Source organism: Martes martes, assembly GCF_963455335.1.
Source record: "Martes martes genome assembly, chromosome: 4".
In the NCBI taxonomy this organism is placed as follows: Eukaryota; Metazoa; Chordata; class Mammalia; order Carnivora; family Mustelidae; genus Martes; species Martes martes.
This window is the reverse complement of record NC_137891.1, coordinates 33,256,579-33,270,024: the sequence shown is the minus strand read 5'-3', so window position 1 is coordinate 33,270,024 and position 13,446 is coordinate 33,256,579. Positions and strand designations below refer to the sequence as shown.

Sequence of the window (13,446 nt, the reverse complement as noted above, 5' to 3'; positions counted from 1 at the left end):
CTCCCACTTAAAGGAGTTTTTCCTACTGAGTGTCTAAAGATTTCCAAATGATGAAACCTGTCAAGCCAATCCAAACTCCCCTCTGACCAGACAACCCATTCGTTAGATGAAAGTGATAGAGCAGGTGTTCACACTTTGTCTAGATTTGCCAGTAGCGCTTAATCAAGTCCCAAGATCTGTTACAAAAGGTTGAACAATGCAGAGAAGCTGTCATGAGTACCCAGGAGTGGAAGCACTGGCTACCAACAGAAAGCCAAACACATCTATAAAAATAATTTTTCCCAGCTAGAAGGATAGAGCAGAACCTTCCTGGGCTCTGTTTGGTTCAAAAAATATCATATTTACAAAGAAAGGAAATCTTCAACTAACAAGGAAAATCCAGAGAAACAGCATAGTAGAGATCACACAGATTCAGGTTCAAATCCTGATTGTGCTACTTTTTAGTTAGTGACTTGTGTAAGATGAGTCATTGCTCTTAGCCTCAGTTTGTCTAATCTGTGAAGTAGGGTCACAGTGTGTCTCTAAGAGAGAGTGGCAATTTTATGACGATCCAATAAATTACTGCATATGAAAGTACCTACCATCTTGGGACTCTGGGTTCACTTCATGTTATGGGCTGAACTATGCCCCTTGCCAAATTCAAATGTTAAAGTCCTAACCCCCAGTATCTCCGAATGCAACTGTATTTGGAAGGGTCCTTTATAAAGGTAATTAAGTTAAAATGAGGTCACTAGGATAAGCCCTAATCCCATATGAGTGGAGTCCTCCTAAGAAGAGGAAATTTAGACTCAGACACATACAGAAGGAAGACGATGTGAAGACAGAGGGAGAAGTCAGTCATCTACAAAGCAAGGAGAGAGATCTAGAATACATCCTTCCATCACTGTCCTCAGAAAGAACCAACTCGGGGTGCCTGGGTGGCTGGATCAGTTAAGCATTTGCTTTTGGCTCAGGTCATGATCCTGGGGTCCTGGGATTGAGCCCCACATGGGGCTCCCTGTTCAGTGGGGAGCCTGCTTCTTCCTCTCCCTCTGCCTGTTGCTCCCCCTTCTTGTGCTCTCTCTCTCTCTCAAATAAATAAATAATTTTTTTTTTTTTAAAGGAACCGGGGCGCCTGGGTGGCTCAGTGGGTTAAGCCTCTGCCTTCGGCTCAGGTCATGATCTCAAGGTCCTGGGATCGAGCCCCGTATTGGGCTCTCTGCTCAGCAGGGAGCCTGCTTCCCCCTCTCTCTCTGCCTGCTTCTCTGCCTACTTGTGATCTCTGTCAAATAAATAAATAAACTCTTAAAAAATAAAAAAATAAAATAAAATAAAAAAAAGGAACCAACTCTGCCAACACTTTGGTCTTCTAGTGTCTGATATTATGAGAAAATTCATTTCTGTCATTTAAACTGCCCAGTCTGTGGTACTTTGTTATAGCAGCAAGTAAGTTCCAGAAACGTTAGTTTCCTTATGGTTGCACAACTCGTTTTTTTGTTTTGTTTTGCTTTGTTTTTTAAACACAACTCTTTTTAAGAAAAAATGTTTTAAAACGGCCAGTCTTCAACTGCTTTGCACTTGGACATAAAGTAAATCATCTTGTTCTCAATTTTAAGTACCAGGGAGTGTTTGGATGTTCATGTACAGAAAAAGGAAGTCTGGGATTCAGAGTCACCTTGACTCAGCTCCGCGTGATTCTTAGGAGAAGCGCCGGTTCCTAAGCATCAGCTAATCGCGCCTGTGATAACAAGATTCGATTTATTCTTGTTCAGCTTTCACAAGCAACGGCAACCAGAGAGAGGGAGAGCGGTCCCTGCATGGACCTTTCTGCCCATCTTCTAAAACACAAGAGGAACGTGGCAGGGGGTGGGGGGCAGGCAGAGCTTAAATAAAGTGGAAAGGAAGACATCGAAAACCTCTCTGTAATACAAGTTTGCACTTTATAACAATAAGCCTGGAAAGTAAAGCTTTTATAATCAGTACAACCCAACCCAAACCAAACCACATCCAACAAACAAACAAACAAAAAAACCCTCAACCACAATGTAGCTCGGGTCACTCTAAGTTACTTAAGGATCCGAATGAACGTAATTCCTTCTGCAAAACAAAGGCCAAGAGCACACTGCCTGGCATATATTTGGTGTCCAATAAATTTGGGGTTTTATTAATAAGTTCAGGTAAAACTTATTTATACCCTAAAGACAGGAATACAGATATAAAGTCGAGTTGAACTTTATTAAGACAAGTTAAACTAGAAACTTAAAAAAAGCATTAATAATTTCAGTCATAGCTGGAAAACAAATTATAACAGATACACATCAAGTAGAGAGCATCGAGTAGGTTCTGAGAGAGGTCCCCATCATTCAAAATAGAGCACCAGAAACACAGCGACTCCACACGCACGTGAGGCCATTGATAATTCCAGAGGCCAATATGTGGAAAAAGGGGGCATGGATAACTAAAGCGACACAAACCAAAATAAAAAGTGTCACCGAAGCCGAGGACACATGTCAACACGTATACTATTTGGACAAAGGCATGACTGGTAAGTGAGTGCGGTCTGGGGCCAGGCAGATGGGAACTTCTATATATGACACAAATACAGCTGGTTTGTCCGACTTTACACGTGGGGTATGGAGCAAGGGAGGCGGATTCTGCTTCCGGAAAAGGATAGCATTCTAGGGGCAGCCTTCTGGTTCTCATACTTCATGTTTGCAAAAGTGGCTTCTCACACGAAGGATGAGAACTAACCTAGTTCTAGTTACTCAATTTAGATGAACTAAGACCAGAAATAAACATGAAATTTAAATTCCTTGCAAACTGTCCAAAGCGATTCCGATTTCAATAGCTTACACAGGACGTGTTTATTCTTTTTTCCCGGAACCTGCTTTTTGTTTTTGATCGCGAGTGCTAAAAGAAAACCTCAAGGTAGGTACACAGGGAACGCTCAGGCTTCAATTTAAAGTTGGGGATGCAACGAACACTTCCGTCTCTTTCTTCTCAGCTACACCAAGATGTCTGAGAGATGGGCAAGCCCCACGGGTGCTCTGAGAAGGAAAGAGGGACCACAGCTGACCAGAAGTTTGCGTCGATTTTAGAAAGACAAGAAAGCAGAGGTATGGCAATAGTTTATGAAGGACAGTCATGAACATAGATAGTCCAGGATCGCGACCAAGATGTTAAAAAAAAAAAGGAACCCTGACTCAGCAAGAAACAATGTGGATGTCCATTTCTTTCCCCAGGTTTGGGGGACTCTCAGCTGTTCTTGCTTTAAATATACTTTTTGTCCCTTTTTCTTTCTCTTCTTCTGGAATTCCGTATGTGAATATTGGTTGGTCTTGGTGGCTGTTGTGTTTCATCATTCTTGTAGGCTTTCGTCCCTCTTCCCATTCTTTCCCCATTTTAGTCGTCGGACTGGGTGACAGTTCTATCCTTCCAGTCACCGATTCTTCCCTCTGTGTGGCTGAGTCTACTTTCGAAACTCTCTACGGAATTCTTCAGTTCGGTTACTGTATTTTTTGAACTCTTAGCCTTCTAGGGTTTTGACTGGCTACTATTTGATGGTTACTATTTTCTTGCCAAACTTCTCGTTTTGTTCATGCCTCTTGTTCCTAATTTCATGTAGTTGTCTGTTGCTGGTCGATCGCTAAACTCCCTTACGGGGATTATTCCGAACTGTCCGTCAGCAGCTCGTAGGTCCGTTACTGGAGCTTGATTAGCTTCCTTGGTGGGATCATATTTACCTGATTGTTTTGCAATCCTTGATTTCTTAGGTTCGTGTCCGCACGTTTGGGTAATTTGGCAGAAACATTCACCAGTTGGCTCAGTTCGGCTCTCTGAGTGTGTCTGCTGGTGATGTCTTTGGGCAAGTGGGACCTGCTATTATGGTCTATTTTTGGCTGAGGTGACTGAGGTCTGACGACAGGGACCAGGGCAGAGGGGTGCCACTGGCTGAGAACGGTTGGCTGGGACGGCTGGCTTGGTTCCTTACCCAAGTGAGGCTCCGGGCTCTTCTCAGTTTCCCAAACAGGCTCTTGGGTTGGCAGGGACCAGGTGTAACCATCAGCCTTGGCTATGAATGAATCCCCTGCCTCTGCACAGCGTGGGGGGCCTCTGTGCCTACTGCTGGCTGTGCTCTGTGTGACCGGCTCTAGCTGTCTATCTCTGTGCGTGAGCACTGCTGGGCTGCATAGCTTCTGGGATGGTCGCCAACCCTTCATGTCTGATGGCGTCGGAAGGCACTCCCGCAGCAGGTGGGGCCCTGACTCAGCTCCTTGCCTGTGCGTGAGCAAACCGGGCTCTAGGGTCAGCAAAACTCCTGGTTTAGGGATCTGAACCGGGCCGATCTGCCCCTCCCCCCCAGAGTCCTCCGGTCAGACTGTGCCCCCAGCTTGGTTCCGCAGATGATCAAAGCTGCCGTGTGGGATTACTACTTGGGCACTGCAGGAGTGAACTCTCTGTCAAGATCCGTGTGCTGGTTGTTGCCGCCCTTCCCTTCCTCCCCACAGTCAGAGGCCCAGTGGTTAAGCTCTGTGGATTCCCCTGAACTCCTCATGATGTCAGAGCAGAGCCGAGGCTCCCCAAAGTGACCCACAATGCTGAGGGAGGCTGGCTCTCCCCCTGGGTTCTCTCTTCCCACAGGAGGAACCAGAGCCTCAAGGGAGACCTCTACAGGTGGCGCTGCACTGGCCTAGGGGAGGGGCAATGTGTAGTCACATGTGTAGTCACTGCGTAGTCACTTCTCTTACCCTCCTAATCAAGTCTGTCTTGGTCTCTGAGGTGCAGGGGGTGCCTCAGCCTCAGCTCTGGGTTCTGGGATTCTCTCAGTGGTATCTTACACTTGAATAGATGTTAGGCTGCTCCTGTGAGGGGGAGCGAAGTCAGGACCGACCTAAGCTGCCATCTTGGTGACATCACTCCAACCGTGTGTTTCTCTTTCAAGAATAATAAAAAATAACAAAATGTTGATACTGTTTTAAGAAAAATTTTAAAATGTATAAGGCCAAATACCAAAGCCAATTAAATACAAACTTGATATCTGCATTTCCTAACTCTGTAAACCAATTTCTTCTTGAATAAAGTGGAGAGTAATGGAAAAAATTGGGGTTTGGGGGCCACACAGACTTGTGCTTGAATTCCAGGTTTAGCACCTACCAATAAGTGATCTTGGGCTTAATTTACCAAACTTTTCCAAGTCTCAATTTCATCAGTCCCCAAACTGGTAAAACTTGACTTAGCATTCTTATGACAATTTTAAAATTTAACATATATTAAAATGCACTAATGACATAATAGATAGTAAAACAGGAAATGATATAAGACCTATTAAAATATGTGCCAGGCACACATTAAGTACTCAACAAATAATGTGGGTTGTATATAATCATTAACGACCATGCTGCTCTCTTTTGAGTAGATGGTTGGCAATTCAACAATAATATCGAACTTAATAGCATTGTATTGCTAGGCTACTACACTAAAGAATTAATAATTGGATCCCTTTTGTGCTTCCTGGAACAGAGATTCTCAAGCTTTAATATTCATATGAATCACCTGGGGTTCTAGCTTAAGTGCACCTTCTGAGTCAGTGGGTCTGGGATGGGGTCCAAGGTTCTGCATTTCTAACAAGCTCTCAGGGGATGCTGACACCACACTCTAGGGACCACACTCTGGTCGTCAAAGGCTCTGATGATAGAATGGGCTGGCAAAGGATTTACAGATAGGACGTGTGCATATCATAAACCTGTAAAGCTGAACTGTTTCTTATTTAAACATGGTAACGATGAACAGAGGTATATTGCTTGTTCATGTTCAGAAGTCATGTTAGATAATGAATGAGCAAAAGGTCAATGTGGTCCACCAACTCTTGTCACTCTATACTCTCCAGGGATCTGCCCCTGGGTTGTCAGACAGTCACCGTGGGAACAATCTGGCACTGTTTATGCCCAACCCACCCCCTACTCCCTTCAGGTTCCTGCTTGATCACGTGTGAGAGTTCACATGCCAGGCGTGGGAAAGCTCTTATGCCAATTTATTCTGGACCTCTGCGGCCTCTGACATGGCCCCTTAGAGCATTTTCACAAGTTATCACAGTAAGTCTGACTTGACTGGGACATTTGGGTTGAGATTTTAAATATTTCCTATTTACAGCCCCTTTGGAAGGGGATTTGGCAATATCCAAAAAGTCTGTATGCATTTACCCTTTGAACCAGCAGTCCCACTTTGAGGACTCTACCCTGAAGATCCTCTTCCGTGGCAGGCAGAAAAATGGTGCCCCAAAGACGGCCACGTCCTCATGCCCACAAGCTGTGGCCACGTGCTCTTATGATGCAAAAAAGACTTTGCAGACATGATTAAATTAAGAACCTTGAGATAGGGGCTTTATCCCAGATTAATTGGGAGGGCTCAATGTAACCCAACGGTCCTTAAAGCAGAAGAGAGGGACGGAAGAGGAGAGCAGAATAATGCAATTGTCTCCACCCACCCTTGCAGCTTTGGAGACGGAGCAAGGGAAATGTGAACCAAGGAATGTAGGTGGTCTCTAGAAGGTCAGAAAGGCAAGGAAAGGGATTCTCCCGCTAGAGCCTCCAGGAAAAGAACAAGCATAGCCGATAACTTGGTTTTAGCACAGTAAGATGTGGGCTAGACCTCTGACCTTCCGAACTGTAAGAGAATACATTTGTGTTGTCTTAAACCACTAAATTTGTGGCAATGTTTACAGTAGCGATAGAAAACGAATACACGTTTCACATAAAATAGCACAGGTTCAAGGCCATCACTGTGGTTTTATACCTAAGAGCTAAACACTAAAACAGCCCAAGTGTCCATCACTAGGGGACCAGCTGAACAAATACAGAGGCACACCGTACCCGTAGGAAACAATGGAGAAACTCGAGACCTAACATGAGCTGACTTTAAGACATATTTTCAAGTAGAAAGAAAAGCCAAATACAGAACATGAGATATACTATTTTATCTTTCAAGTAGTAAAGAAAGGGAAATAAGAATATGCATGTATTTTTTCATAAAGAGAAACATTATAAAGATAGGCCAGAAATAAATTAATAAAAATAATGACTAATTGGGTAGAGGATGAAGTTGCTGGGGAAGGAAGTAAGACTTCTCTGAGAATCTTTTTTTCTTAATATGTAATTTTGACTTTCGGACCATGTAAATTCTTTACGTATTCAAAAAATAAAATTAAGGGGCGCCTGTGTGGCTCAGTGGGGTTAAAGCCTCTGCCTTTCTCAGGTCATGATCTCACGGTCCTGGGATCGAGCTCTGCAACAGGCTCTCTGCTCAGCAGGGAGCCGGCTTCCCCCCTCTCTCTGCTTGTCTCTCTGCCTACTTGTGATCTCTCTCTCTGTCAAAAAAATAAATAAAATCTTTAAAAAAAATAAATTTAATTTAAAATTTAAAATAAAATTAAAATGTCCATACTCAAGTTTAATAGTTTTATGCCCATGATTTATTCCAAAACCTTCTCTAGACTTTTACTCTGTACCTAATGGAATTCTATCCCAGTAAAAAATTAATACTTAAGATCAACAAACAGTTTCCTGACAGCACTGTCAAAATAGTAGCTTTATGTGGGCTAAGACTACCCGTTTCTGCTGATTTTGCTATTTCTTAAATCATATTCTGACATTATGGACCTGACTGACAGGCTGTAGGACAACGGGACATGATTTACAAAGCAAATAATTATACAACCACCAATTCCACAGAGTTGGCAACGGCGCCACCTGGTGGCTAAAATGAATACTGTAACTTTAAAATTGCAGTATTTTCTTTTTGAACCGCGGTGCTCTCTTATACTGAAATTATATTATTGGGGAAGGGGAGTGGGGAGAAGTAACCAGAGATGGTTGGTAGTAAGCCCTTCTTGGCTCCTGTGTAAAACTGAGTTTACTCTAAACACAAGATACCGATGGATTACATTTTAAAAATGCATTTGACTTGCACAAAATTCTTCTTGAAACTTCATGCAACAAGAAGCGATTTTGACAAAATTAATCTTAGTGTTAATTAAAGACATGCCAAATCTAATTTGATCATTTTTAGAATCCATATTTTAGAAGTTCAATCAGTTTCAGTTTAAAAAGAAAACAAAGAGCCAGGATGACTTATAAGACTATTTCTGATTTCCTGATCTTTAAAAGTGCGATGATATTAGTGCATCCTAGGAGGGTCTATTATATTTTATGGGTGGGGGGGAGGGCGGGGGACTTTGGTTTTAAAATCTTACACTAATTGTCATAAAAATACTATTTGGATAATTGCTTTAATAGCTCTAATACCCAAGGAGCTGTGGGACAAATCAATTCAATTTGAAAGAAATTGGTTGAGCACCCCCTGTGTACCCTGCGCCATCCTGATTCAGGTACGAAGAAGAGAGTGGAGATGCCTAAGAGACAAGCAGAAAGGAGGGCACAACTAGACATGCATAATGTGCAAGAAAACAGAAAGGATGCTAATGAGAAAGAAGGAAGGAAGACAAGCTATGAAAATGCAAGTACTACTTTTTTTTTTGTAATAAAGGTAACTTCTTGTGATATTTATTTACTTATTTTTAAAGATTTTATTCATTTATTTGACAGAGAGAAAGAGAGCATAAACGGGGAGCAGCAGGAAGAGGGAGAGGGAGAAACAGACTCCCTGCTGAGCAGAGGGCCCAACTCGGCTCCCAGGACCCTGGGATTATGACCTGAGCAGAAGGCAGACACTTAACCAACTGAGCCCCCCAGGCACTCCTCCCTCCCCCCCAACCTCGCCCCCATGCAACTTTCTCATAAGCAAAGTAGGAACTGTGGACGATTTACTTCCCTCTTTAGCTACTACTGAGTTACAGGCGAGCTTCTCGCTCAGGAATTACCATCTCTCCTTGCATCCGCTATGACCTTGGCTGCAGACTTGCTCATCACGTGCACGATGTAGAGAGGGCAGTTCACCGCACTGGCAATGGTGATGGCTCTCAGCGTGGCCTCCGCCTCCACTGCTTCCGGGCGGCACAGCTCATGGCCCTCGGGCCCTGTTATTCCCAACGCCAGCATCTTCTTTGCTCCCTAAAAAGACAGTGGGAACAGACATATATGCAAGGAAGGTCTACTAATGACAAGTACCATTACCTTACTGTGAATTAAATACACAGCCAGGATTTCAGACCTGTTAGGTGCAGAGCTCTGTGTGTGTGTGCGTGTACAGTATGCGTATTCGGCAAACATAATTTTTTTTTTAAAGATTTTACTTATTTATTTGACAGACAGAGATCACAAGTAGGCAGAGAGGCAGGCAGAGAAAGCAGGGGAAGCAGGCTCCCTGCTGAGTAGGGAGCCCAATGTGGGGCTCGATCCCAGGACCCTGGGACCAAGACCTGAGCTGAAGGCAGAGGCTTTAACCCACTGAGCCACCCAGGTGCCCTGGCAAACATAAATTTAACACATAAACATAACACTTGGTATATGTTAGTTTTTCATTCACATATTTCATAATTAAATTATTTTGACTGAATAGCTGAAAAAGATAGGAGGTTAATTCGAATCACATTCTTATTACCGGTTCAGTACAAAATAAAATAAAACCAAATATTTGAATTCCCAATATTGTTGAAGTGACTCATAGGACATTATGTAAGCAGCTGTGCTTTTTACTGAATCACAGTCTTCACTGCCCTCTGTCCCACCCACTGAATGATATCAGAAGAGACATTTTCCTACTCCAGAATGTTATTTCTTCCTTACAAAAAAAAGCAGGAAGTCAACACTTGGAATGGGGAAAATGGCCTGCTGGGTGTCACCTAGCTGGGAAGTGGAGAAGTCCATTTAAAGTCTGGTCTGCTTGAGTTTACAGCTCATGTTTGCTTCCCAGGTCCTGATTGCCTCCTGGCCACCCAGCCTCACTCTCCCTGACTTTAATGGGAGCTGAGCCTAGGGAGAGGAAAAAAAAATCAGCTAATATAAAGGGTAAGAGACAGCTCTTTAAATCTTGCAGATAGTGTATCCTTTGGGCATTAATAATGGAACTCATATGAGAAATAAATACCATCTAGATTCCTCCAGAGCACATTTTAATACCCAGTTTCTGAAAAGAGTGGGGCTTTAAGCAGCCCTTAACACCACCACACACTGCTTACATCATCAGATCCCGCTCATGTCTGCACTTTGGCATTCTGAACCAGCAGGCGGAGCTACTAAAAAAAGAAAAAAAAAATAGCTGGGATACACAAAAGTATTTGTTTGAGAAACATGTTTGAGATCTGATAGCTGATTTGAAAAAGGGAAATCTTCACTCCAATGTCTATACCATCTGAATATGTCCATTCTCCCAGGGCACGGAATGAGTTCACCTACTTGGGCCCCATTGTCTTTAGCCCAAGCTACAGCCCTTTCATTCGTGGCGAAGCTCTGGGGGGGGGGGGGGTGGCAAATGCTTACCTCTGCAATCAGGTCTCCGTTTTCTGCATGGACCTGAGCAATCGCTCCGATTTCCTTGCACTGCGAGAAGGCGGCGTACAGCTCCTCATCCCTCACCATGTACAGGTCTTTATAGGCCATAAACATCTTGAAGGAGTTCACACCTTTGTCTTGGGTAAGGATTTTCATTTCTTCTTTCACCTAAAAGGGAATCACACACACACACACACACACACACACACACACAATACGCCACGCTTTAATTTACATAACAATGTCAGTATCCTCTTCAACCTTCAAAATGTGGCATTCAGAAGAGAATTAAGTAAAATAAGGACAAGAGTTAAATTCCTTAAAAAAAAAAAAAAAACGCAGTTAAAGCCCTGATCCTGCCCCCAGGCTAGACCTCAATTCATCTGGTGCTGTTGGTAAGATAATCTTAAATCATGAAAGAGTTCAGTTTCCCCCCAAAGTACTTCATTTCTTCACTTGGACATAGAGTTCTTGGCATCTAGCTCCTGATGGGAAGAAATCATTTTAGAAAATGAAAACAAAGTCACTTGGCAGCCACAGAAGCAATCAAGTCTCTAGGAGGACTCCAAGCTAAAGTGAGGCGGGGCTTTGGGCTCAGATCTGAAAGCCTCGGGTGGGCATCACGCCGGAGGAGAGAAGGGCGCCACTGAGCCGCCCGCAGCTCGCGGCAGGTGAGAGACTTGAAGGGGTTGGAATCCTCAGGAGCCGTCAGGTGTGCCCAAGGTAAGAGCCAAACAAGGTCGAGTCACTACCCGTGCAGGTCCAACTCAAGTCTCAATGAAAACGAAAAACTTCAAAGAAAAAATTGGTAGATTTGACCAAAGAAAGTTGTCTGAATTTCTATATGTTCATACACACACACACACACACACACACACACACACACAACACACGTTCTACGCATAGGACGATTGCTCTTGGTTGTTGTCTGTCAATTTACTAAGAAAAAGTCTTGAACGTTCCAGGTGAAAAACACTACCAGCAATTCAGGAAACACAAATGACTAATAAACATGAAAAAAATGTTAACTTTTCTGCTGATTAAGAAGTGCAAAGTAAAACAAGGCAATCTTTTTCTAATGAATCAGTGATGTTAGTGGATGATTCTTTTCTTTTTTCAAGATTTTATTTATTTATTTGACAGAGAGAGAGATCCCAAGTAGGCAGAGAGGCAGAGAGAGGGGGAAGCAGGTTCCCTGCTGAGCAGAGAGCCCCATGAGGAGCTCAATCCCAGGACCCTGAGACCATGACCTGAGCCAAAGGCAGAGGCTTAACCCACTGAGCCACCCAGGCGCCCTGGCAGATGATTCTATTCCATGTCAGAGTACTCACTTCTGTCACGATTTACCCCCTTCCTATTCCTCTCACTTGTCTCTGTGGTGCTTTATCACCCGACATACTGTATATCTACTTTTTCAGGGCTTCCCCTACTAGAATTTCAGCCCCACGAGAGCAGGGGCTTTGTAGAGCTTGTCCACGGCCAAGTTCAAGAACAGTGCTGGCTGCAGAGTGGCCACCCGAAACAACATGATAGACTGTGTTGTGGGTTTTATGGTGTCTTTTTTTTTTTTTTTTTTTTTTTTTTTTACTTTTCTATACTTTCAAGTTTTCTACCACGAGTCTGTTATTTTTATAGTCAAAAAAAAAAAAAAAGTCTTAAACACTGTTAGCACATGCAGGTGGTGTGGCTTAGGCCTTGTTGCTCTAAAAGTGTGGTACCTGAACCAGCAACATGGGCATCGCCTGGGAGTTGGCTGGAAATGCAGATTCTCAGGCCCTGCCCCAGACCTGCTGCTATGGGTTGACTTGTGCACCCCCTAAAATTCATATGTTGAAGCCCTAACCCCAGGTGCCCCAAAATGGGACCTTATTTGGAAAAGGAGGCATCGCAGATCACATCGGTGATGATGAGGTCATGAGGGGGGGCCCCAATCCAAGACACATAAAAAGGGGACATTGGACACAGACAGGCACACAGGAGAATGCCAGGTGAAGACGAGGGCAGGGGCTGGGGCAGTGCTTCTACAAATCACGGAACACCCAAGATTACCTGCCAACCACGAGAGGCCGGGGAGAGGCCTGCACGGGACTCTCCCTCACAGGCCCCAGAAGGAAGCAACCCTTTCAATATCCTGATCTCAAACTTTGAGTCTCCAGGAACGGCGAGACGCTAGGTTTCTGTTTTTTAAGCCGCTCAGTCCGTACAACAGCCCTGGCAAACGGATATATTAACAGAACATAATCTGTGTTTTACCAATTTCACCAGGTAACCATTTGTGTATTGAAGTGTGAGAAACACTGGAAAAGGCAACATCTTCAACTTTGCTCTATGTTATAAAATAAGAGTGGGAGGGGTGCCTGGGTGGCTCCGTGGGTTAAAGCCTCTGCTTTCGGCTCAGGTCATGATCTCAGGGTCCTGGAATCGAGCCCCGCATCGGGCTCTCTGCTCAGCAGGGAACCTGCTTCCCCCTCTCTCTCTGTCTGCCTCTCTGCCTGCTTGTGATCTCTGTCTGTCAAATAAATAAATAAAATCTTAAAAAAAAAATAAATAACAGTGGGAGGAAGGCGAGAGGGAGGGAAGGAGGAAGACAGGGAGAAAGCGGAAAGCCAAGAAGACCCTAACAGTGGAAAAGAGATTAGATGCATCACCTAGAATGGTGTTTTGGGAGAAAAAGTAACTTTTGCTGTGGACTGTAAACCTTGCTATTATGTTTGAGAAACTATCAGTTAAAGATTAATTATGTGTTTTATATTAATTTGGTGCCCGAAGCCCAACCTCTGGGGGTAAGTGCGGACACAAGTTACAGGGTAACTTCAAATAAAGTCACCCTTGTGAACCCTTTCTGGTCAAAGGATTTCTGAATGAAGTCCAACATGGAAACACATGCTGGCAATCGAAATTCAAGTAAAAATTTCTTCCAAAGTACGCATGCATGTTTTTTAGGAGCAGAAATAAATGTATTTTAACATCTCTCAAAACTATCTTTTCTATCTGAATTCTGTTGTCCTTTCTGCCATGGCCT

General features: G+C 43.7%; 1 protein-coding gene across 2 annotated transcripts in view; it reads right to left on the bottom strand.

Annotated features, from left to right (window-relative positions):
* DPYS (dihydropyrimidinase) overlaps positions 1–13,446 on the bottom strand; it is an 82,711-nt gene that overhangs the window by 54,460 nt on the left and 14,805 nt on the right. For both annotated transcript variants that reach the window (XM_080801509.1, XM_080801508.1), the window contains exons 3-4: positions 10,413–10,592; positions 8,855–9,044 (exon numbers count right to left, since the gene is read on the bottom strand). In XM_080801509.1, the coding sequence (XP_080657635.1) occupies positions 8,855–9,044; positions 10,413–10,592 (370 nt within the window). The remainder of the gene's footprint in view (positions 1–8,854; positions 9,045–10,412; positions 10,593–13,446) is intronic.